Here is a 25847-nt window from a genome sequence, read left to right as displayed (position 1 = left end):
ACACTTGTTTATTTGCACTGTAATTGATAAAATTATTCCAAAAATTAATCACCATTAATCAATCACATATCCCCACTATTACCCTATCTTTCCAGATCCCTTTACCCCCTCTTCCCTCTATTTACCAAATTGTGCAAGCCTATGATATCCCTCCTGCCTATCTTCACCCCTCGGTTCCCCCACCTTGGATTCTCGTATACGTATTACTAGTTTTCTGTTTCTACAATAATGGTCTTATACAGTGTTTGTCCTTATGAGACTGTATTAGTTCACTCAGCATAATGCTTTCCAGTGCCTCTCAAGTTATTCAGTAATTTTAAAAATCTTTACTTCTGAGTGCTGCATCGTATTCCATCATGTGAATGTACCACAATTTCTGTGTCCATTCAATTGTAGTTGAACATTTGACTACTTCCATGTTCTTGTGATTGTGAATAACACTGCTATGAACATTGATATACAGATCTCTATTTGTATTTCAGTTCTCATTTTCTCATGGTATATTCCTAGAATTGGAAATGCTGAGTAATATGGAATTTCTATGTTTAGCTTTTTGAGGAAATGCCAAACTGCCTTCCAGAGTGGTTGTACCATTTTATAATCCCACCAACAGTGTATGAGCGTTCCTATCTCTCCAACATTTATTGCTTGCTGTCCTGTTAAACTTTGCCACTACTACTGTGGTGGGATGGTATCTCATTGTGGTTTTTATTTGCATCTCTAATTGACTGTGATTTTGAGCATTTCTTTTTGTTTCTGTTGACCATCTGAATGTCTTACTCTGAAAATTCTTTCCATGTCTTTTGCCCATTTTGTAATTATGTGATCAGTCTTTTTCTTGTGGAGGCCCTATTGTATTTTATAAATTTTTGTTAGGAGACCCTTGTCTGAGATGGTATTGCCAAATGTTCTTTCCCGATGCAGTAGGTTTTCCTTTGACCCTGGTGGAAACAGTTTTTGATGTGCACAGGGATTTAATCTTTAGAAGATTTCATGAATCAATTTTATCCTCTCCTGGTTATGTATTTCTGACTATATTTTTCAGCCTCTTTATACTATGGGTTAGGCCTTCTAAGCTTGGTCACACTTTCTCTCTTATTTATTTATTCCCCCCCCCCTTATGATCTTTATGGTTTTAGGCTTTACCCCTAGATCTCTGATCCACCTTGAGTTGATTTTTGCATATGATGAGAGGTGTGAATCCTCTTTCAGCCTTCTGTCAGTTGTAGACCAGTTTTGCCAATACCGTATGGTGGAGAAGCTGTCATTTTAAAGCATGCCTGTATTTTAATAAAATTTTGTAAAAACATTCAACAGCCCATGGTCATAGTTTGTGAGTTTCTAATCAAGTATTTTATTTTAGCTTGTCATTATTAATGCAGAAATGTAAAATGTTTTACATTTCATGTTAATAGTACAATTAATCTTGTCAAATTCTTACCCCTTAAAGAAAAGTTGATAATTTGATTAGGATTATAAACAATTTTAAGATAAATTTTCAGTAATTGACATCTATACAATGTTGATCTATCAATTCCTAAACATTGGGGTTTTGAAATACTTATTTGGGCTTTTCTTAATTTCTTGTTTTCTCTTGAAGGCATGCATGTCTTTTGTTAGATTCATTCCTAAGAATGTAATGGGGTTTTTAAAATAATCTTTTAATGGTGGGTGTATTTTTGTAGATTCATTTTATGTCGGATATGGTACATATATATTATATTTTTATTTTTTATCAAGGATAGTCACCATCCTCCCTAAACTTCTTAGTCTTTCTGTGTAAACAGTTATATCATCCTTGGAAGCTATTTGTTTCTACCTTCCAGTCTTTATCTTTTATATCTTTTTCTAGGGTAAGACTGCCAATGTAGTGCCCAGTGAAAGTGGTGAGTGGACATCCGAGCCTTGATCTCAAACAAGATATTTTCTATAGTTCTCCATAAAATGTGAGATTTGCTGTCTTTTCTGTCGATAACCTTAATGAATTTAGAGTTTCTTTTTATTCCTATTTTACTAAGTGATTTTTTTTTGTTTAAATAATTTAATCAAATACCTTCTTTGTATCATGTGATGATTTTCTCCTTCCCCTCCCCCAAGGTAGTTTTCTACTTTTCCTATTCTGAATTTTCCTTAAGCAAAGTAAGATTTTTAAAATTTCAATGGGACCCATCTTCCAACGCCAGGAAAGTAGCTGTGTCCTCCGTCACAGCATAAAACTGCATGTGCTGCAGGCAGCACCATTGACATAGTGAGCAGCATAGGCTCCTGTTGTTTGACGGTGCGCACAACCAGTGAATCTTGAATGATTTACCTTCTTCCATCCAAAGCTAATGAATAAGAAGATGAAAGGAGAAATTGAGAAAACTCCTAGGTTATATCAGACATTGATGGTAACATAATGTGGCCCTCCCTATCAAGTCCATGAAGGTGATGAATCTGAGTTCTTTCTTGTTGCTACTCACTTTCAGCAGCCAGGACCTTAGAGATACTACAGAGAACAATGTGATTAGGCTGAAATCAACTTTGTTGGCTCTCTTGTTACCTAGATACTCTGGGGGAAATTTCCAAGCTCATTTAGGTTGGCAGAACACAATTCTGTGCTGTTAGTATTCAGACTAAGATCCTTTGTTGCCTTGATGTGTATTCCTCATACCTTTTCAAACCATAAGTAGCATGTTGAATCCTTCTCATGCTTCAAATCTCTGGTTTCCCCTTCTGTCAAAACCCTGACTTTGTCCTTTGCATAGTTTTTCAGCTTTTAAAGGCTTATGTACTTTGGGCTCACCTGGATAATCCAAGATAATTTTCCTGCTTTAAGATCAACTGATTTGTAATCACAATTACATTTTCACATTCTCTTTTCCCATATAATGTGACATAGCCATGGTCTTGTTATAAAATTCATGGGGATTAAAATTCTGCCTGGCTTCAAGTTCAGACATATATATCAGAGTGTGTTTGAAATCAGATATATCTGAGTTTGCCTTCTGACTCTGTTGCTTGCCAGCAAATTCCCTAAGCTTTTTAAGCATTACCTATAAAATCAGATAATAGTAATTTCTGATATATAAGGTAATTGTAAAGACTATCAGCTATCTACCATGATAGTCACTAACCAAATATGGCTGGTGAACCCTTGAAATGTGGCTAGTACAACTGAAGAATAGAGATTTTTTATTTACTTACTTTTAATTGTTTTAAGTGACAAGAAGCTGCATAGCAATTTCAAATGTGTGTGGTTCAAATCCACCAGCTACTCCATGGGAGAAGGATGGAACATTTCCTCCTGTGCATTAAGTACCTCAGAAAACTTGCCAGAGGGTCAGTGATGGGTCAGTTCTGACTCAGCAGTACATAACAGCAACAAAATGAAATAGCCACACACCACTTTGTCATTGTTGTTAGATATCATTGAGTCAGTTTCGACACATAACTGTACAGCAGAACACTGTGCAGCCTTACACCATACTCACAGTTGTTGCTATGTTTGAGCTTGTCATTGGAACCCCTGTGTCAATCCATCTCATTGAGGATCTTCCTATTTTGTTGGGATTTCTTTCTCCACAGACTGGTCCTTCCTGATAATATGTCCAAAGATAGTGAGACAAAACTCACCTTCCTTGCTTTGAAGAAGCGTTTCAGGATAGATTTGCTTACTCTTCTGACAGGCTGTTGAATATTTTGTCTTCTCCCCCAGCCCTGTAGACAAAGGCATCACATCACTTCTTCCTTAGTCATTTTTCAGCTTCCACCTGCATATGAGGTACTTGAGAAGACCATTAACTCGAGTCTGGAGCACTTTATTCCTCCAGGTGACTTCTTTGCCTTGTGTTACTTAAGAGAGATTCTTTGCTTCCGTGGACATTACCTGTGGATCCAAATAGAACGAAATACTTGATAACGTTTATCATGCTCTTATTTACTGATGCCACTGCGAGGATTTTTGTTTTCTCTATGTTGAGATACAATCCATTCTTTCAGTGTTCTGGTGGCCTAGTGATAAGAAGTTGCACTGCCAACCCAAAAGCAGGCAGTTCAAATCCATCAGCTGCGTAGAAGGGAAAAGATGCACAGTCTCCTCCTATGCAATTTACAGCCTCTGGATACCCACTACAGTGTCAGCCTTGAGTGGATTCTAACTCAGTGGCACATAATAAACCATACTTTGCTGTTCATCAGTAAGTTCTTTAGGTCTTTTGAGTACCAAATTAGTCAGCACAGTTCCAGCATTTACCATTGATTCTCAGTTACATTTGTGTATATTTACAGTATAATAAATAAAGCCTTGCAAAATGATGTGTGCCTCTAGAACAAATAAGTCAATAATTACTAGCAAAGCTGCTGTAAATAAGAACATAGATAAGAATACTCCCTCATTGGTATTAAATCGAAATGACTCATAGCTGCCACTCCAGTGAGTTTTCTGAGTTTATAAATCTCCTGGAAGGAGATTGCCCTCTTTTTCCTGCAGAGCCACTGAGGGATCCTAACTGCCTGAGAGGCTCGGTCTTTGAGTTAGCAGACAACTCCCTGCCAGAACTGCCTTGGTTAGGAACAAAGGAAAGTTTATTTACTTTCCAAAGCTGATGGTTCTGGTTTTCTTCCTGTCAGTGTATAGATTATAATAATAGACAGAATTCTGTAATTCGTGGTACAAAGTAATAAGGCTTTAATTTTACTTTGTAGTTTATGGAAGCAAGAAAACAAAAGGGAGAAAAGACCAGGATACAAGCCCGGGAACTTAATTTTTGGACCAGATTGATTCAAGAGAGTCAAAATATTTATTTGGAAGTGTTTGAGACACTCTGGACTAAGCACATTCTGTCTTTTCCAGTTTACTTTAAACTTGTTTTATTGAAATTTATTATTGGTAAGCGACAGCAGTGGTGTGACTGCTCACCTTGCTGTGGAAGCTTGTCTGTTAACTTTCCTAGTATGTTGTTGTTATTCTGCTGCAGAAAGTTCTAGTGAGGGTATGAGATTTCCTGCTGTACAGCAGCACTCATTCCGTCTCTCGCTTTCTTCCAATCTTTTCATTGAGTGAAATGTTCTTGTTCTACAATAGCTCAGGTTCTCAAAGCTCATTTTGAGCAAAGACTCAAAGCTATTTTTTTGTTCACATTTTATAATAGTTTCTTCCACTTAAAGTGAGTAATAGTTTAACTCTTTTACAAATTGACTGTTTTCTCTGTTGACAGTGAAAATGATGTATCATTGACCTTGAGTTTTTAAGTTATCTAAATTATGTTTTGTTTTGGACTTTGTAGCCAGCCTCTCTCGATCAGCCTTCTTGTCTCAGCGATATTATGAAGACTTGGATGAACTCAGCTCAACATCATCCATTTCCCAATCTTTGGAAAGTGAAGATGCCCGAGTATCATGTAAAAATGAAGATGTGGGGGACCAAGTCCCTAGGCACGCCCCCGTGGCTCGCACATCGTCTGTCCAACTCAATACCTTGCCCCATACAACTCTTTTTGGTAAATCTCAGCTGAGTCATGGTTCTTCCCCTGGCGTGATAGGAACTTCAAGTAAGTAAAGAATGAGAAAGAAAATGGTATTTTCCCCCCTTTGGTAGAATTCTAATTATCGAAGAAACTGTAAGTACAGTAATATCATGAGAATAAAGTTGATGGTTTCATCCCATTTCTGCTAATATTAAAAGTGTAAACGACTTAATTCAGAAGATTTTCATTGAAAGAGGACAGATGAGAAAGAAGATATTGGAAGTTAATACATTTGCAAGGTTTCAGTGTTGAGTCTGTTCTGTACTTTAAAAACAGGTCTGTTTCAGAAGTGAAAGAAGGAGGCTATTTTAATTTGCCCTCAGTCTACAATAGCATCCACATATAAATCCTTGCTTCCTTTAGTCTTGATTGTAGCTGTGTTCTGTCACACAGTCCACCAACCATAGTGTTCCTTGCCAGAACTGTTTCATGGAAGTGGACTTGGATTATGCTGTTGTTTCTCCATGACAGAGTGTCACGTCCTGTCATGTGGGTGACTTCTAGCATAGAACAAATACTCAGGATTGTGACGACATATGAGAGTGAGTAGATTTTCTGAGAGGTGAGCAGACAATTGATCTATATTAACATCAGAGTTATATCCAGTATCAGAGGGAATGATCTTCCAGAGTTTTTTATCTACTAGTGGAAGTGGACCAGGGAATTGACCTTGGCATCTTTGAGAGATGCAGGTGCCAGTCTGTTGACTACTACTTTTCACCTTAATGCTTAAGAAGTTTTTATTTTCTGTATTTTGCCTGCACTAGATATGGATTATTTACTATTAATAACTTTTGTATATTCCTCCTCTCTGACTCACTCTCTCACTTAATCTTTCCTTTTCATTTAGTGTCTACATCTGCTAACAAAATTATCCCTCAAGGGGCTGACAGCACAATGCTTGCAACCAAAACCGTGAAGCATGGTGCGCCGAGTTCTTCCCACACCATCCCAGCTCCTCAGGCAGCTGCAGCAGCAGCTCTGAGACGGCAGATGGCCAGTCAGGCACCAGGTAAAAACTAGAGACTGTATATGAGCTGTCTTGGGCCAGGGTAACACACACAAAGCTAGTCCTTTCTCCTGCCTTTCAGAAGTGACTGATATGATAACACATTCTGCTTTTCAGAAGCAATGCTCCAAGAAGGGCAAGAACTAGGTCTGAAATGTTTTCCTAGTAAGGGGAGTTAGTGAGCTACTGCCTTAAGTTAAATGGTAAATATTTTTTATGAAGTTGATAATTACCAGTAATATTAGAATTATCTCTCCTATCTTTTTTAAAATTTCTTTTTTTTGTGATTTGTATAAAACTCAACGAAGCAAATTAATTTTTCATTCAACCATTCATTCACATTTTGTTGTATAACGTTAATTTTAATACTCACAGTATAATTGAACTTTCCCCTGTTCTTTATAATTCTGATTCCCATTAATCCGTCTATGCCTCTTTCTTTAGTGATACTGTACTGATCATCCTCTTACTCTATATTGCTTTCCCCCATTCTCACGTGGATCTTAGGGATCCCAACAACTCAGTGAGGTGGATATTAGTATGCCCATTTCCCTTTTTTTCCCATTTCACTTTTGAGTCACCTAAGGTCCAGAGCTCAAGTAACCCACCCAGGGTTACCTGACCAGTAGGTGGCAGAACCTAGACATCAACCCCATGCTCTTTGTATTGTAGGACAGGCAGCTTTTTCTTAAATGATTAAGTTGGATATTATAGAAGAATGCTCTAATGAACTAGTCAAAGCTAACATTTTATGCACAATCATGTTTATTGCTGTGTTTTTCACAATAGCAAAGAGATGGAAACAACCCAAGTGCCCATCCAGAAACGAATGGATAGAGAAATTGTGGTATATTCATACAATGTAATATTATGCAGCACCGAAAAACAAGGCACTCATAAAAAATATTATACAAAATGGGTGACCCTGGAGGACATTATGCTGAGTGAAATATCTCAGTCACAAAAGGATAAATACTCCGCAGTGCCACTGTTATAAGACAGAACTGACATGGAGGTTGGGAGGAAACTAAGAAAAAGGGGGATAAATAAGATATACTGCATTGAAACAAATGAAAGAACTTTAAAAGGAATATATGATTAGGAATATTTGCATGACAACAGTCCAGAATAAGAGCTGCATAGCAAAGTGGACTGGAGGAAGGGGGAAAGAAATGGTGCAACAATGAAAGTTGTTTTTTGGTTTTTTTCCAATAGAAAAGTGAACTAGAGGGAAAGTAAGGAGGAAAATGTGCAACAATGAGTGAATTGAAATTCAAGTTCTCTATAAACTTTCATTAAAATAAAAAATAAAAACTGGATTCCTCCAAAGGAAAGAAAACAGGAAAAAAACCCCAAACCCCAGCATTTTGTCAGTAGTTTGTAGTTATCTCACATATCCACATTAGGATTTATCAGTCTACATAGTTGAACTTAAATATTTCAGTTATCACTTGTTCAACATGTAAGAGCTAGTGATTTCAACCAGAGGTCATTTTACCTCTTTACCCTGCCATTGGAACACTTGACAAAGTAAACACTTCTGTTTGCCACAACTGAGTTGAGGCAGGGCATGGGGAGGAGGGAGTTGTAGATAGAAGCCAGGGATGCTGCAAAAAATCTTAAAGTATACAGCAAACATGTGATTTACCAGCTGAAAATGTCAATAATGCCAAGATTGAGAAATCTTAGTGTAAGTGAAATATTTCCCTTTTATTTTTCTCTTTCTCTATCATAGCTATAAAATCTGAACCAAGCTTATAACTGACAGCAGATATACAGAGTCTGTAAATCACGTAGGAAGAGATTGTCCATCTTTCTCTTTTAGAGCACTGGTGGATTAAATCTTAGTTCATTTTACACTTAGGAGTCTAAAGACATATCACAAACTATGCCACCAGAACTCCTTATCAATTTGGACAGATTTTTAGAAAGATGTGGTTTAGATGAGAGAAAAAGAAGAATTGACATTATATAGTGATAAAGAAAAGTTTATTATTAAATCACCTAAAGAATTATTAAAGATCAAAACAAATAAAGGTGCCTTTGAGCCTTCTGAAATGGAATCCTTTAGTGTTTTCTTTTAATTTTATATAGACTAAACAGAAGTCTTACATTGTGCTGAACAGGCCCAAAATAAAGCTGATGGAGTTAAAAAGTATTCCAGAATTTAAAATTGCTCTACTGTCAGCAAAAGGTAGTGTGATCTCTTACTATCATTTTGAAAGAAAAAGTTACAAAAGAGTAGGCACCTTTGAATGTGAAACCTGAGTTCTGCAGTCTTCAGTAAGATGTCCCTAGTCCTGTCGTGTAAAGGAGAGAATGAAAGAGTTAACCACAGACAGAACATTTTACTTGGTAATGTATGCTTCTACTTTTCCCAGAAGTATCCCAGAAGAGATCCGAGAGCATTGCTCTGACTTTTTTAATAGTTAATTATAAGATGTCATTAGCTCTTTTAGAATACATTTTAAATTGTGTTGTTAAACATAATTTGAAATGTGATATTTTAATATGTTGTTGTTGTTAAGTGCCATTGAGTTGTAGACAACTCATAGCGACCCTATGAATGAAAGACCTGAGCACTATTCATAGAGATTCCAGAGGCAAGCTGTTTCAGAAGTGGGTGCCACTCCTGCTTCCAAGCTTGTTTTAATCGGGAAGCTCCAGCAAACACTGTTCACCATGGGTAACTATTATCACATTTGGCACATGAGTGTCACAGTGTTTAGCATCACAGCAACCATGAGTTACCTTTGTATAGCAATGCACAGACGAGTGCTATACCACCTAGAAAAATGTTTGACAAAAAACAATTTAAGCCAGGCCCTAGGACCGCAGATTAAACTCACCCACCTTGGGCTTGGTAACTTAACTTTCTGTCCACTAGACCAACATAGCTCTCTCTATGTGATATTTTAATACATATATAACATTTTAAACTCTAGTGTTGTCATACATGGTGGCGTTGAGGTAGTAAATCATTTGGGAAGAGATTGTCCATCTTTCCCCTAGATTGTCCATCTTTCCCCTAGAGGGTAGCTGGTGAACTCACACTGCATACCTTTGATTTTGCAGCACAGCTTCTTACCACCAAGACACCCTATGAACCTGCATCATCCTCATGGTTTCTTTGTTGCCATTCCTTAATTCTGCCTCTTGGCTTTTTGCCTAAGCTCCATTTTCCACATTTTATTCAAGTGTCTGTCTCATGGGTGGTGGGTTCTTTGAGAGAATTCATTTGTACTCTTAGCACCTAGCCCAGAATTTGGCATATAATAGGCGCATGTGAAAGAGTAAATACATGAATGGTAAAAATTTCAAGTCTCTTGCTCTTCATTAGCCCTTTGCTTCCTTTTTCCAGGATGAGCCAGCATGTGATCCTCATACCTCTGCTTTAGAAAAGTTAGGCAGGGAATTCTTTTTCATGACACTGGTACATATGATTAAATTGGATGGAAGTTTATTCTGTTATTTCTTGTAAATGGATTGAGCCAGATGCTTTACTGAACACTGCTCTAGAACTACCTACAGTAGATTTCCTTTATGTAATAGGTTGTGAACTACCTGAGTTCATGGTCTGGTAATTCATTTATGTATAGCTAAGATTTCTGACCTTTAGTAGAATTAACATACTTCTCTTTCCTCTGTTAAAATAGCTGTAAACACCTTGACTGAATCCACTTTGAAGAATGTTCCTCAAGTGGTAAATGTGCAGGAATTGAAGAATAATCCTACAGCTCCCCCTGCAGTGATGGGGTATGTTACTATTTTCCAGTTGGTTTGGGTTTTGTGGGGGAAAAGAAAAAACAAAACAAAAAACCAAACAAACAAAAAAACAGTAAATGATACTGTAATAAGTCTGAGCTGCCTATAGGATGCAGCATTATTGCTGCCACAACGTAAAATTTTTTTAAATAAAGCCTGAGGTGTTAAAGAGAGATGTATAGTCAATCCTGTGTACACAATTTGGTGTATATGAGATTGCTTCTTCTGCTTGACGGTAGCAGTTGCTGCCTCGAAGTCTGTCTTCGTGATGTATGTTCAGTTTGCTCTTTGCCTAGTGTACATCTGCAGATTAAGGTTAAATCTGGGTGTATAGTTTTTGTTAGGTTGGGGCTTTTTTAATGCTTAGTGTTCCAGAGAACTTTTGAAAATCCCAAAGTATCAACTATTATAGACTTTTGATTCAGATAATTGAGTGATGATCTTGACATTGATTATCTTCTCCCTTGCTTCTATGCATTTCTCTTCTGGCAGGTTTCTTTTTGTATGAAAAAAAAAATCTTAGTAAAGACAGTGGCTAAGTTTAGAGACATACCCCCTCTACACTCCCCCGTCTCTCCCACCTTATCTCCAATCCAAGTATAAGGGCTAGATCCTTGTTACTGGACTACATTTGTCTTTAGTCCAAATATTCATTCACAGTTCAAAGTTCTATCCTCTTCTCCTTTTGCTGGGCAGCACAATTTATAGAATATACCTGTGCCCTATTTTGTTCTACACGTTTTAGAGCCATTATCTATTTAATTCAACCACCCTCTTGCAGCATTGGAAAAACTTGAGAAACCTTTCCTCAATTTGTGTATGGAGAGTGTGAAGACCATTGTCATTTAGAGAGTGAACGTATGTGGCCCTGATGAGTCTAGTGACTAGAATAGCAACCACAGACCTTGTGGATTTTCTGCAGTGTGCTAGCTCTCTGCTGCCCTACAGTGGGCCATTCATTTCTGTTTTCACATTATCAAGTGACTCTGCTTTGCAAGTGCACTGGTGGCCTCTCTTTTTTTTCTTTCATCTTGGTCCACTTATTACTGTGCTTGTTCCAGAAATGTGTCCTTCATCTCAGGGCCATCCTAACAGTGAAAACAATGAGCTGACTCACTTTGTGCCTTGATAGTGACCTTGGCGTCTTAGTATGCTTTTAGACCAGGATGGTATTTTGTGGTCATGGTGAACTTTTCAAGGGAAAGAACTATGTATTAGAGAGTTTTGGAATTTTACCAAATTCCTAGTACAAGGAATGCCAAGAAAAGCCACTGAAAGCCAGAATATTATATAAAATGGGAAAATCCAGCTTGTGGTGAAGGAAATCTAGGTTGGCATTTCTGAGCTATGTTAGCTGTTAGTCCATGCTTGAGGGCACCTCTGGGTTATTTCACTGGCCCTTTTCTCAGGCTTTGTTTCCGTAAATGGTTCATGTGAATTTATGTTAGAAGAGCAATTTCACTGGTTGATGGCTTTGTTCCTTTTATTAATTTCAACAACACCACAATTTAAAGATGCTGCCTTCAATTTTCAAAAGAATAACTATAGTAATATCTGTAAATGTTTTTAAAAACCTTAAATTCTTTCTTTAAAATTATTTTTATTTGAAAAGTTCCTTGTTTTGAAGATAAGAGGAAAACACAGATAGTTAAAATAAGAAAATTAAAAATTATTTGTTATCCCCATCACAAATACATATAATTACTACATTTAAAAGTTTTTTTATGAAAATTGGTTCTTTACGTAGAATTTTTCATGCTACTTTAACTTTTTAGTTTAATCATGAAAAATTTATATCATTAAAAATTCTTATAGAATCCTTTCATGTTTAATATAATGTTGTTTTTGTTGTTATGTGCTGTTGAGTTTCCTGCGACCTATAGCCACCCTCTGTAGAGCAGCTCTGAACCCTGCCCTGTCCTGAGCCAGTCTCACTAATTCTAACATACCAATCCCCATTGCCCCAGTTACTGTATCAATCCATCTCATCTCTGTTCTTCCTCTCCTGTGCTGTCCCTCCACCCTTCCAAGCATGATGTCCTTCTCCAAGGACTGGTCTCTCCTGGTCACATGCCCAAAATATGTGAGACGGAGCTTCAAAATCCTCACCTCCAAGGACAAACTTGGTTTCACCTCTTAAAGACAGACCCATTTGGTTTTATTGGTAGTACATGATACGTTCAAGACTCTTCTCCAGCACCACAATTTGAAGGCATCACTTCATCCCTAGTTATTACCCAGCAAGTAATTGGGAAGACCATGGCCTGGATTAGAAGCACCTTACTCTCTAGACTGACATTGTTTCTTTTCAGTACTCTAGAAAGGTCCCTGACAGCAGATTTTCCCAATGCAATTCGTCTTTTGATTTTCTGACTGCTGATGTTAAGAGTGTTGCTAGTATTTAATAGATCTTTTTTACAAATCTAGTACATTTTCTTGTTTTTACTTTCAAGTTGGAACTGACCCTCTGGCAGTTTTCAGAGTGAAAAAACTGCCTAGGAAGAGATTGTCCATCCTTCTACCGCAGAGCAGCTGGTGGATTTGAACCTTGTGCCCTCAGGATTGCAGTGTACCTTCTTGTCACTAAGCCACCAGTGATCCCTCATGTAAAAGTAGTAAAAATACACTTTATGCTTACTTTATTTGGTATCTAGACATTCATGTAGAGCTGAGTTTTATTTCACAGACTTTTAGGTAATATTTTGAATTTTGAAAGAAATAAAATTTTAAGGGAGCTCTGGTGGCCTAGTGGCAAGAAGCTATGCTGCAATCCCAAAGGTGGGCAGTTCAAATCCACCGAATGTTCTGCTGGAGAAGGAGGGCAATCTCCTTCTATGCTAGTAGGATCCAATTTGATGGTACACAACAATAAGCAAAGAAGGAGGGAGAATTAAAATTTTGCAGTAGAACATCAAATCTCAAAATTCTGTTCCTATTTAAAAAAAAATAATAATTCTGTCCCTATTGAGAAGAAACTCCAAGAAGGAATGAATTCTTTTTATTTTAAAGATTTGTTTGGGTTTTTTTTGTTTTCTCTTTCCTTGATTGTTCACTTTCCCCACTTTTGAACTTACTCATTGCACATTAACTAATAATAACTTTAGTTGCTTTCTCCATTTACATCCACCGCAACTGTCATATATGACTACATGAAGATAGCTCATAATTAGATTTATTAAAATAAAATACAACTGCATTCCTTTTTTTAAAACTTCTATAAAATGTGAAAATCAAGTAAAAGAACAAGTAGTTGACTCCTTTGACAAGAGTTGAATGAGTATTTGTTATTCTTAAAGTAAAAAAAGCACAAACGTACTTGCTATTAGAGCTCCTCTGGCTTATATTGACCTTCTGTCAGCTTTCTGAGACTTTTTTTAATGTTGTTTAAATTGGTTTTCACAGTTATTCACTTATATTATGTTTACATGTACATTGTATATTATACACTCATTGTATATACATTGTGTAAATACATTGCATTTTATGTTATTAAATACTATTGTTCTAGACCTATTATCCTATCTTTTCAAGTCCACAGTGAATTTTTTCTATTCTTTAACCACCTCCTCCTCCTTCTCCTTACGCATCCACCCACTAACCTCTGAGTTAAGGACAATATTTTATTGTGAAATATGGGGTAACTGAGCAAGATGTGTATAAATGTTCAAAAGGGGAAGGGGAAAGGAGAGGAAAGGGTTAGGAAAAGGAGAAGAGGAGACTGTAACTCATGATGGGAGGATATTGACCAGCCTTCTCCTATGGAACTGCTGGTGGAGTCGATCTGCTTGAGACATACAGCCTTTTGGTTAGCAGTATGCTGCGTACTATGCTGTGAAGAGTCTAAAAAGTTCATCAAGAATCGCAAAGAGTCTACATGACATCTTAACGCTTTATAATTCTAGTAAGTCAGATTTATAATGTGTTAAGAGTGCACATCCCTAGAACAGATGTGTGTTTATCTTCTGTCTCAACAGGTAATGTTGATAAAGTAGGGCAAAACAAAGGAAAAGCTTCTGGTGAGGCTTTAAAAGAAAACCAAATACTTGGTTGGACAATGGAGGAAAGGTGGTGTTTTTTATGCAATGTTGAGATTATGCCAAATGTTTGATAAGAGGAAGAACGTGTGTGTTTGTGGTTTTTTTGTTTTGTTTTGTGTTGTTTTTTTTAAGGGAAAGTATTTTCATTTAATTCCATTTATCTTAAGATATTAAGATTAATTTACTGTTTTTATTTTTTTTAAATGCCAAATACAAATTTGAACAATTTTTTCCAATTTCCCTCAAACCCCCCCATCAAATTGTACAACCCTCTTCCCCTTTCACATCCACATCCCTCTGCTTCCAGCCTCCCCCCCCCCCAGATCCTTATACTCATTCTACAATAATGGTTTTTATACAATATTTGTCCTTATGGGACTGAGTTAGTTCACTCAGCGTAATGCTCTCCAGTCCCTCCCAAGTTAGGTAATAATTTACAAAGTTATTGCTCCTGTGTGCTGCATAGTATTCCATTGTGTGCATGTACCATAATTTCTCAATCTGTTCGTTTGTGGTTGGACATTTGGGCTGTTTCCATGTTCTTGCGATGGTGAATAATGTTGCTGCAAACATTGGTGTACAAATCTCATTATGAGTTTTCACCAAGAAAGTGACTACACAATCTTTTGTTAAAGAGATTAAACCCTTGACTGATGGGAACAGAGAAAGTACAAAAAGAATGCCCTTGTTACATGTTCTAGTGCCATTTTCTACTTCCCCCCCACTTCTGTTATCAGCCTTGAACAGGGTGTGTCAGGGTGAATTTCTGATTTTCCGATGATGTCTCTCAGGTCCCTATCACTAGAAGGTCACTTAATCATCCAAAATATGACAATGCTGAATTTGGTTTTTCCATTTTCTCTTGAACATTTCTTACTACTTTTCACTTCTATAGTAAATCTTTGAATATCTTGTTTGGTAGTATAATGCTTTTTCCTGTTTTCAGCCTCGAATCATGGTAGAGAGTTCCTGTATCAAATTAGATCAGTTGGATTGCTGGCTGATTGCACTGAACACCATTTCTCTGCAGGGCTGTCCCGTGACCCAGTGTGTCAGTACTGTGAATCATAATCTTGTGTGTTTGGGGATATAGAATACCCAAGAGATAGAGAGCATTATCACAAGTAAATAGGATGGTAATTGTACTCAATTTCATTCATGCAGGATTTAATTTATCATCAAGACATACCTAAATTTGGGTCCTTCAGAGACGTTTAAATTTGGATAAATTGTAGCTTTCATTTTCTTTCTCATTTCTTCTGTTTGTCTTTGAAAAAGGATAAACTATTTTTATTTCCCTTGTGATTCTAACGAGTGCAAACATCTCTCTAGCCTGGTCGGCTGTGTCTGCTCAGGGATTTCTTAGGTTCGGCAGTTTTGCTCGCACATTCCTTTTCTCTGTCGGAGACTCAGCAGAGGTGCGAGAGGAGCATGGTACTTGTGTACTTGCATGGTAGAATTTCTCAGGGGGACAGTGTTATGTTTTCCAGAGAGATCCACAGTTACAGCTCCTTTTAGAGCTTCCATTAAAAAACAAACAAACAAAAAACCAACAAAAGGGCTTTTTCATTGAAAATAAATGCTTTTGTTTTTTTTCTTCTCAAAATCTGATAACCTGATTGGGAAGTTTCCTCTTAATGAGCAGAAAATTCTGACTTGGGACAAGTAATTTCTGACTCCTAGTGACCCTTCTTCAGGTTCTGAGGCTATACATTTTCATGAGAAGAAGTTCTTTCTCACATGGAGGCTGGTGGATTTGAACAACTGACTTCTCAGTGAGCAGCCCAGTATGTTCTGTTATGTGCCACCAGGGCTCCTTGAATTTCTTACAAAAATTATTAAATTGTTTGATAATTTTGTCTGACAGGACACATAGGCTTTCTTTGTCTTTTCTAGTCCAACTTAATTTTTAATGGAAAAATAAGAACTCTGCATAGAGTTCTGAAAACTGAGGGATCTCACATCAGCTGTCTCTGTACATACCAGTCAAAGCTGTGTCTGACTGAAGACTTTGAAAAGATAAGTTGATGGAAATAACTGTCCAGGAGCCAAGAATGATGCTGTTGCCTGTGATGGCATTAACAAGCGATTACTTAGGTTCTATTACTATACATAACAGAAAAAAAGAAAAAATTTAAAAGCTTCATCTCACATACTTTGGGCATGTTGCTAGGAGAAACTATTCCTTAGAGAAGAGTATCATTCTTGGAAAGATGGAGTTTCTGTGAAAAAGAAGACCCTCAACCAGATGGATTGACACAGTGACTGCAGCAGTGCGCTCAAGTATGTAAGAGATTGTGAAGATGGCACAAGATAAGACAGGATTTGAATTTGTTGTAGGGCTGCTATGAGTCGTACTTGATTTGACGTCACCTAACAACAACAACAATTCCTTGTATAGTATTTAGGGTTACCTGTATGGCATTTTATGTTTTGTTAATGAGAGGTAGTGAGAACTCATTCTACAGATAGCAGGTACACTTTTTATACTGTAGCAAAGGTGCAGGAAGTAAACAGAACGGTGATAAATTTGAATCTTTTGTATACTGCCCTGGTGAGCATGAAACCCTCCTGTCACAGCCCCAGGGGCAGTGGTGCAAGGGCTCACTGCTGGGAGAGGCTGGCGTCTCTTCAGCCAGCACTGTACCACACATGCATCCTCTAAGTCCCGTTGTTTCAGTCTTGGAAATGATCTTGTATATAGTGTGGAACTGGTAAGTCTTCAGATAAGATATTAGTCTTCAGATAAGATATTAGTCTTCAGATAAGAAAACTGCCTATTAAATATTCATTTATTCCCCCCTTAGGATTTAAGAGTAACAAATAAGCCTTAAGGTCACTACTTTATCTTTTGTGCTAATGCTACAAATCAATTAGAGAATTAAGTTCTTCATTTAGAGAACTCAAATGAGTTAAGGTCCCAAGTACTTGTTTTCTGCCCGGGGCAGAGAATTGGCGCACAGTGGGTACGATCTTTGCATAGTTATGCCTCTCACTGAGCACTTGCTTTGTGTCTTTTAGTTCTTCAGTGCCACACTCTGTAGCCAAAACGCCGCATCTGGTGTTGAACCCAATGACTTCTAACCAGCCCAAGCAGGTAACTTTTACTCATTTTTATTTTGTTAACAATCATCCAGTGTCTGTCTTTCTGACTGAAAATAACACTGCTTTAGTCCGGATTTTGTATAATTGAGTTATAATTCTGACAATTTGTTGTATTTCTTTTCCCCTCGGCTCCATCATACCATGTTGGTGTTCAGGGAGTGCATTATCTTGTTTTCTTCTGCAGTTTTGTTTTTCAGAGCTCACGTATTTTTTAGGGATATTAGTTATGTCTAACTTCAGGCTTTTGCTTGATAAATATCACTTACAAAATTTGTTTTGTAGTAAACAGTTAAACAATCCAGAAGAAAATAATAAGTGATAATCAAGCTACCTACTACCTTTGAAACTTTTCCTTAGAAAACATGATTTCTGTGCTGCTGTTAGATCTGTCTCTGAGAGGAGTAGCCTTAGATTGTGTTTGAGATGAAAAATCAGGACTTTCCCATTATGAGTCCTTAAGTAATGACTCTGCTTTTCTTAGTTTGCTATAGCTTAAAATGACATTGAAGCATTTAACATTTGCTAATTCTTTGGGAGGTGTTTATGTTCATCACAGAGGACACATGCTAAGGTATAAATCTTAAAAGAATGAAAGGACACTGAATGGACATTATTCAGTGAACATGGTGGTTTTTTTTCTTCTTTTGGTGATTATAAATAAAAATGTTTGTGTGTTTGCTCGTATTAAACTACCATTTCACATGTTCCTGTATTAGAAAGGATGATTAGTTGTGTAATAGAAATACTTTCTTATATTCTGTTATAGGGGGCACTAATAAATTCCCTAAAGTCTTCTACACCCACACCAGCATCCAGTCCATTATCATCTGGTGACAAAGCTTCAGGTCAGTTTGCATTTTTGTTTCAGAGAAAATAAAGGTAAAAGAAGAACTCTTCAATCAGTTTTATTGCTCTAGATCAAAGAGACAGTTGACATAGGACATCAAGTAAAATGGTTACGTTCAAAGGGCCTCAGCTGATGAAGTCTCCAGGAAATTAGCAATCCTTTCAACAACTGTGTAGAAAACTATATTTGAAAATCTTTCCAAGCAGTGAGTGAATACATTAATTTAAATGCTTGAAAACAGTAACAACTGTATTGTTTTCTCCTGGCTTGCTAAGCATTGAGGGTTTCCAGGAGGAACATATCAAAAAGTTTGCTTAGAAAAAGAATCCATTTGATTCATAGTGACAATTTAAAAGCCAATAAATGGCCAAGTAAGAAAGTTGCAATGTAAGAATGGATAAGATAAATCAAATGAGAAGATTTTGTAATTTACACTGAACACTAACTCCGGCATAATTATTCTTACATGCCTTATTTTTTTAATAATCATCATAGTTGTTTAAGCCAGGCATCCACTTTACTCAAGTTAATGTGAAGTAAATCAGTGCTTTTATGTAAAACTTAATTTTGATGTGCATCCTCAGTGTTGCCTTTCATAGACTTTTTTCATAGGTCGCCTTATTTAGCATGCATTTCCTTCTGTATCAAGGATCTTGTGTCATCTTCAGTATACTATTTTTTTCTCAAGACATAAGATAAATTTAATGAACTGGTAATTACAATAATGCTATCAGCAACAGCATTATAATAGTGTTTTTAGTATCTATAAAAGCATCCAGTTACCTCGTAATTCAAGTACTTTTAAGTGCAAACCTTTGTGACACTGGCTACACTCTTTTTGTGTTGTGGGTTTTAATTTTTAATTATACTTTTTTATTTACAAAATTTTAATATATTGTTTTTTACACCAGTTCCTTCCCATTTCCCTAGCCCCCCTACCCCCTGCTTCAGTATACTATTTTGTAACCATATTTTGAACTCTTAGCTTTCTTTTGGATTCCTGCTCTCAGGTAGATCTTCAGCAAAATTGTGTTTCATACCTTGGACTTCACACATTAACAGCCTTCTTTGCATAATCTCTACCCAGAAATAAAGGCATCCCAATTTCCTGTATAATTAGGAGCTTTCTGCATGCATATTGGCCTTCTCCTCAGTAAATAGTCAGGAGAAAAACATTCCTTGGTAAGCCAAGTAGACATATTGTGAAATTGCCAAAGACTTTAGAATAATTTAGAATTAAATGAATAAATTTGCTTTCATTCTGATGCCTCTTAGATTAGAGAATCTTTTGCCACTTTTCAAGTGTTTAAGTAAGTCAGGAAAACCCAAGGGATTTTGTTTCATTTCATACATGCCTTATGTAATTCGTGTGACTTGCAGAAAAATTTCTGAGATTTATTACTCAATGATGATCATGAAATATCCTTTTACATCTGTATTTAGTTGCTGGAAATTCCAGATTTAAAGAACTTAATTTGGTAGGAAATTTTCCTTTAAAAAATATTTTCTCTATATACCAATTTGTAGTTTGTCCTTATCTGCCACTTAAAATAAAGACCATGTTTCCCTTTCCAAGACTAATATAAATCTACCTTGTACCTTCTTGGTTGTGGGGAGTTCTGATGACCTGTGTAGCAATCTGTGTTGCCAATCCAAGGGCCCAAAGTTTTAAATCACCAGCTCCTCTGCAGAAGAAAGATGGACAATCTCCTGTGTAATATACTGCCTCTAAAAACCTGCTGGATGGTCAGTTAGGGGTTGGTTCCAATGGAAGAGAAGCAAACAGCAGCAGCATCAGTTATAATGGTTGCTTATGACTTCCACTGTGTGAATGCACCTTGCTAAATTTTACCAGTACTCTACCAATAGATTGACATTGTTTCATTTTCATTATTATAAGAAATACTTAATTCATGAACATTCATGTACACATTATGTTGTGTTATAGTAGTTTTTTAAAAATCTTTTTTACTAATATATACCCCATCCATGTTTAAAGAGAAAGTTCATTTTGTTGTGGTTTGGTTTGATTAGATTTTTCTATATCATTTCCTGGTCCTGCCCTCATTGTAGATCAAAAGGACAAATGTTAAAAGAGCATACTCCAAATGATTAAAAGTAGTTGTAGTGAAATTTATTATGGAGAAGATGATGGATTATATTTTTAACTTTCTGCATATCTTTATTTGAGATCAGTTCTGTAATTTTTAAAAAGAGAACTGTTATTTAGGAACTACTTAACATCTACTAGGGAAAACAGAAATATTTGTTGTTACTAACTGTTCTGAGTCAGAACTGACCCATAGCTGATCCTTCAGTGGATTTTTAGAGGCAGTAAATTGCACAGGAGGAAACTGCCTGTCTTTCTCCCTCTGAGCGATTTGTGGGTTCAAACTGTATGTCTTTGGTTTGGCAGAGACTATAAAAACACAAGAGTATATTGTCCCATCTTTCTTCTGGATTCGAACCACTTGCCTTTAGGTTAGCAGCACAACTCCTTATCACTTGGCGATCAGAGCTCCACTAACTATATAAAATCTTTTAGGGAAAATGCAAACATATAGAGAAAGCATATAATTAACCATTAAGCCATTGCTTAGATATTTAGCATCTGAGCCCATTTCGCTGTTGAATTATTTCCTTCAGTATTTATTAATTTTCATTAACTATAAAATATATTATTATATCTATATTGTTGTTGTTGTTATGTGCCATCGAGTCATTTGCGACTCATAGCGACCCTATGTACAAGAGCTCTAAATGCTGTTCTATCCTGTGCCAACCTAGCCATCTCAAACGCACTTATTCCCATATTATGAATATATATCCTATTCATGTATTTAACCTACATTGAATATAAACTAACTTGTATTTTCTCTCTTTTTTTTAAACGATTTTATTATTTTTTGTGCATGTACAGTCAAATCGGATCTGACTGATACAGGAGATTGCCCCTCCTTCTCCAGCAGAGCATCTGGTGGATTCGAACTGTGTACCTATGGGATTGCAGTGCAGCTTCTTACCACTAGGCCACCAGAGCTCCCTTAACTAACTTGTATTTTAAGCATTTTTCTGCACTTTTCAAGCTTAGACGAATATACTTTTTTTAAAATTGGTTTGTTTACAAAGCTCATATACGTTGTTTTTCACACATTTATGTTGTGTTTCATACAGTCATTCTTATGCGTTATAAAATTAATCACCTTTGGACCTTGCCCACCATTACCCTGTCTTTTCACCTGGATCCTTCTTCCCATGTCTTGACCCCCCCTTTACACCCCTTCCACCCATCAAACTGGGCAACGTGTGGTTTCACCTCTACCCATCCTCAGTCCTCCCTTCCTTGAGTTTTACTAGTTATCCTTCTATTTTTATAATAATGGTCTTGTGCAGTATTTACCCTTATGAGACTATGTTAGTTCACTCAGCTAGAAGAATACACTTTTAAAGCTTTAACCTGCGCTAGAATTATTTGTATTTTTTTTCTGGAAAAGAGAGTTAAGGATGTGTTATGTTGGAATTAACATGGACAGAACCAAAGAGGAAACTTAGAGAGCTTGAACACAAGTCAGGTACCTCGCTCACTCCCCATGATCCCTGATTAATATAGAATGCACATGAAGTGCACAAAGCTGAAGCTCACCCCCTTAATTTGTACCACACAGGCCGTACTCATTTGAGTAGTGTTTCTTACTGACTTTTTTAATGGTTTTATTTGTTTCAGTGATTTCAGGGTCAGGGGCAGCCAGGATGGAAACAGCTGTGACATCTACCCCGTCTGCTGTTGGACAGTTCAACAAGCCTTTTTCATTTTCTTCATCAGGGTGAGTAATAAATTCTGAGGATAGCCTACCAGCAACTTTTTCAGAGTGCTTCCCCAAATCTTATAATTAGTAAGACTTTTTTGTTATTGTTTTGTTTTCCATTTTTACTATTGAGTCAAACAAGTTCTGCACTGTTTGCAAAGTTATTTTTGGGCTTAAAAAGGTACTTTCCTCCCTTCCCCACCTTCCCACCCAAGTTTTTCGTGATATCTGTATTCTCACCATTCAATATTGGATGCCATAGGCAGACAGAAAGTAGAAAGAAGCAGCTTTTCTCTTGCATCTATGGTGAAAGCCTTAGGAGGCAGGCATTAACTGTTCTAGGTCTGTCAAGTAGACACATAAACAGAAATATTTATGCTTATTTAATGTACATGGGCCCAAATTTCTTATGTTGCATTAATACATCTAATGACTGTGACAGTATCTTAACGTCCTAACATAAATTTGTTTTCCGTTTGAGATTCAAGTGACTATGTATTTATTTTGTTTTGGGGGATAAGCTTCTTTTCTTTGAGGAACTGGTCTGTGTTAACTTCCGAAGTTAATCTAGTTTATCATATTAAATTTTCATCCTGGCACTATTTAGTAGCTGTGACATTTGAATTGGCTTTACAACAGTGAGAATTCAATATATGAAGTTCCTTTGTTGGAGGTGTTGAAAGACAAGAGGAGCCACTTAAACATTCATGTTTCATGTGGATATCAGGAAATCTGTTTCTGTTGCCCTTTAGGTGATGATGACTTTATTTGTAAAATTTAAGAATCATTTCTAAAAATGAAAAAATCTTCTTAACCCACATTTAAAGTGAGCTTTACTTTAACCTTGACTTGAGTATGCCTTTTCTCTGAAGGCCAGTTTCTCAGGGTGCTATAACAGGCCTTTAAAGCCATTCATTTGAAATCCTGTGAAAATTCCTGAAGTGTTCTTTCCCCTATACTAATGGAGTAAAACTCTGCATAACTGAGAATAAAACTTTTCAAAAGAGTGGTTTGGGGTTTTTTTTAACCATTAAAGGCTGTGTGTTCACTGCCATTAGAAATACTTAAGCACTTTCAGTTTATGTTTTTGTAATTGAGATCACATTAGCCACAGTCTTTTTTGCGCCCTCTGATTTTAATATGTTTTTAAAATTTTCTTTACCTTAACACATTGGAAGAAAAGAATGTTAGAAAGTAATTTAAAGGGAGCTCTGGTGGCCTAATGGCAAGAAGCTGCACTGCAATCCCAGATTGTTCAAATCCACCAGATGCTCTGCTGGAGAAGAAGGGATAATCTCTTCCTGTACCATTCAGATCCGATTTGACAGTACACACACACAAAAAATAACAAAATAAAAACATTTTTAAAAAATAAGTAATTTAAGGGAGCAAATTGTGTATTCTCTTTTTTGCATTATAAATAATTTTATATATACACATATACACTTGCCAGAGGTAGTTTGAAGCAAATTTAGAGTATGTCAGTGCCAAGAGTTAATACATACTTACTCTTCATTTTTTAAAAATTAAACTTAAGACTGCCCCCACTGCGGGTCCCAGCAGCACGGCAGCAGGCGGAGAGGTAGTGCCAGAGCAGCCCAGCTTCTCGAAGGCTCTGTGCGCACAGCAGCCCACAGGCACCCGGCAGGAGCTCTCCCTGCCGCCAGCATGCCCAAGAGGAAGGTCAGCTCAGCTGAAGGTGCGATGGAAGAGTCCAAGAGGAGATCAGAGAGGCTGTCAGCTAAGCCGCCTGCAAAAGTAGAAACAAAGCCCAAAAATGCAGCAGGAAAGGAGTAGTCTTCTGGCAAAAAAGTGCAAACAAAAGGGAAAAGGGGAGCAAAGAGAAAACAGGCAGAAGTACCTAACCAAGAAAGTAAAGATTTACCTGCAGAAAATAGAGAAACTAAAAATGAAGAGAGTCCAGCCTCTCATGAAGCAGGAGAAAAAGAAGCCAAGTCTGATTAATATTTGTCTACCATGTCTTATCAGTGGTCCCTGTATCTCCTTTCTTGTACAATCCAGAGGAATATTTTTATCAACTATTTTGTAAATGCAAGTTTTTTAGTAGCTCTAGAAAGGAGGAAATCCCACTTCATCCCATTTTTAAGTGTAAATGCTTTTATTTAAGAGGTGAGATCATTTGCTGGTTGTTTATTTTTTGGTACAACCAGAAAATATGGGATGTTAAAATTGTGGGGGAGCTTTGGATGCCATTATGACATTCCATGGGGAAAGGGGACAGTTTTTATATCCCATAATACATAGTATACTTAATGACAATTTAGAGTCATAGTCATGCATTTATGACTTGAACATTTTAAATTAAGTCTATTTTCCATGTTTTCTAGATACTTAAATTAGAACATTGTTTAGTAAAATTTCTTCTTAAACATAACCACTCCCTTTTCATGGCTTTCTCCCTGTCAGAACTATGTGGATTCTGTAACATCTTTGGTCTTGGTAGTCCAGTTTTCCTAGTAACTTTGTTGTATGCTGTGAACAGTTGAAAATTTGAACGTGTAGTGCATGTGATAGTAAACTGTGAATTAGTGGGACTTAATGATGTGACAGTTTATCAACAATTGAAGATATTGGTACTTATTTTCTTCTTTATGAAAACTTTCCTCCAAATTTAAAGCCAGAAGGTCACTGGAATTTAGAAAAGAATTATAACTACATGGCTTTTTAGATTTTTGGTACATGCATTAATAATTGTGTATAGGTTGTTCGTAATGTCTCTGTACTGGCCCTTAAAACAATCAATAAAATATAAATCATGAAAAAAAATTAAACTTAAAAGATTTGAGTTATTAGGTCAATGATTTAAATAGTTTAAGACCTACTGCTGAAAGGAAACTAATTTTTATTATGCTAACATGTGTAACACATCTTCCAGATGGTCTTTTTCCATTTGAGGAAAAGAATGATGAGTAGAAAATATGAATTTTTATATAACTTAGTGGATTTGACTAAGTAACAATTGATTCCTTATATTTAAACACTTTATTTAATTTTAAATTTGTTTTCTAAACTTTTATCCCATTGAATAATCTATTCCAGTTCACAGGTATGGTGAATTTTCGCTTAGACTTTAGGTCTTTACCACAAAATAAAGAAAATAAAGAGAAGAGAGGAGATGATGAGAGGAATGAGGAGTGTGTTTTAATTAACTTTTCCCAGCCTAGAGCTAAGAGTTCTGTCAAAATGCTAGAGTCAGTGGCTTCTGTTTTGTGCTATTCATCATCTCCCTTGTTAGTATGGGACTTCTGTGACATGTTCTTCCTTCTTAGTGTGGGCTAGGAGTTTTCATCCTAATCCAGTGCTTCCTGTGTTGCCAGACTTTTCTTCAACTGCTTCACTAAGCAGATCATCTGCTTGAGGCAGCGCTTCAAAGTACACATTTTTGCTTTACTTAGAATAGCTCCCTGCCCAAACCTCTGGATAGGTAGACATCTCCAAGGCTTTCTCTGCTGCTACTGCCTTTTACCTTATCTACAAATTGCCTTTCCCTGCTTACAAATCTTGGAACATTTACAATTTCTTTGATGTATTTTACTCTATTGTTCATCTTATATATTGTAAACTCCTCAAGAACAGATTGAATGAATTATAAAAGGGAGAATTAGAAGGCACTATTGTGTCTTAGATGTATTCCTTTTTTAAAAAAAATTTATGATACTTCACCAAAGAAGACATTCAGATGGCCAACAAGCACATGAAGAAATGTTCAAAATCCCTAGCTCTAAGAGAGATGCAAATCAAAACAACTAT

General features: G+C 36.6%; 1 protein-coding gene and 1 pseudogene across 1 annotated transcript in view; both read left to right on the top strand.

The window, feature by feature from the left end:
- NUP214 (nucleoporin 214kDa) overlaps positions 1–25847 on the top strand; it is a 125923-nt gene that overhangs the window by 61518 nt on the left and 38558 nt on the right. The window contains exons 22-27 of the mRNA XM_006892442.1: positions 5268–5531; positions 6358–6519; positions 10173–10272; positions 17340–17415; positions 18190–18268; positions 22010–22094. Of these exons, the coding sequence (XP_006892504.1) occupies positions 5268–5531; positions 6358–6519; positions 10173–10272; positions 17340–17415; positions 18190–18268; positions 22010–22094 (766 nt within the window). The remainder of the gene's footprint in view (positions 1–5267; positions 5532–6357; positions 6520–10172; positions 10273–17339; positions 17416–18189; positions 18269–22009; positions 22095–25847) is intronic.
- LOC102865150 lies at positions 23745–24041 on the top strand (annotated as a pseudogene).

Source organism: Elephantulus edwardii, unplaced genomic scaffold (genome assembly GCF_000299155.1).
Source record: "Elephantulus edwardii isolate Elephantulus edwardi_28Jun2011 unplaced genomic scaffold, EleEdw1.0 scaffold00116, whole genome shotgun sequence".
NCBI classification, from domain to species: domain Eukaryota; kingdom Metazoa; phylum Chordata; class Mammalia; order Macroscelidea; family Macroscelididae; genus Elephantulus; species Elephantulus edwardii.
Note: the sequence above shows the minus strand (reverse complement) of the source record. Positions and strands in the feature narration are given on the sequence as shown.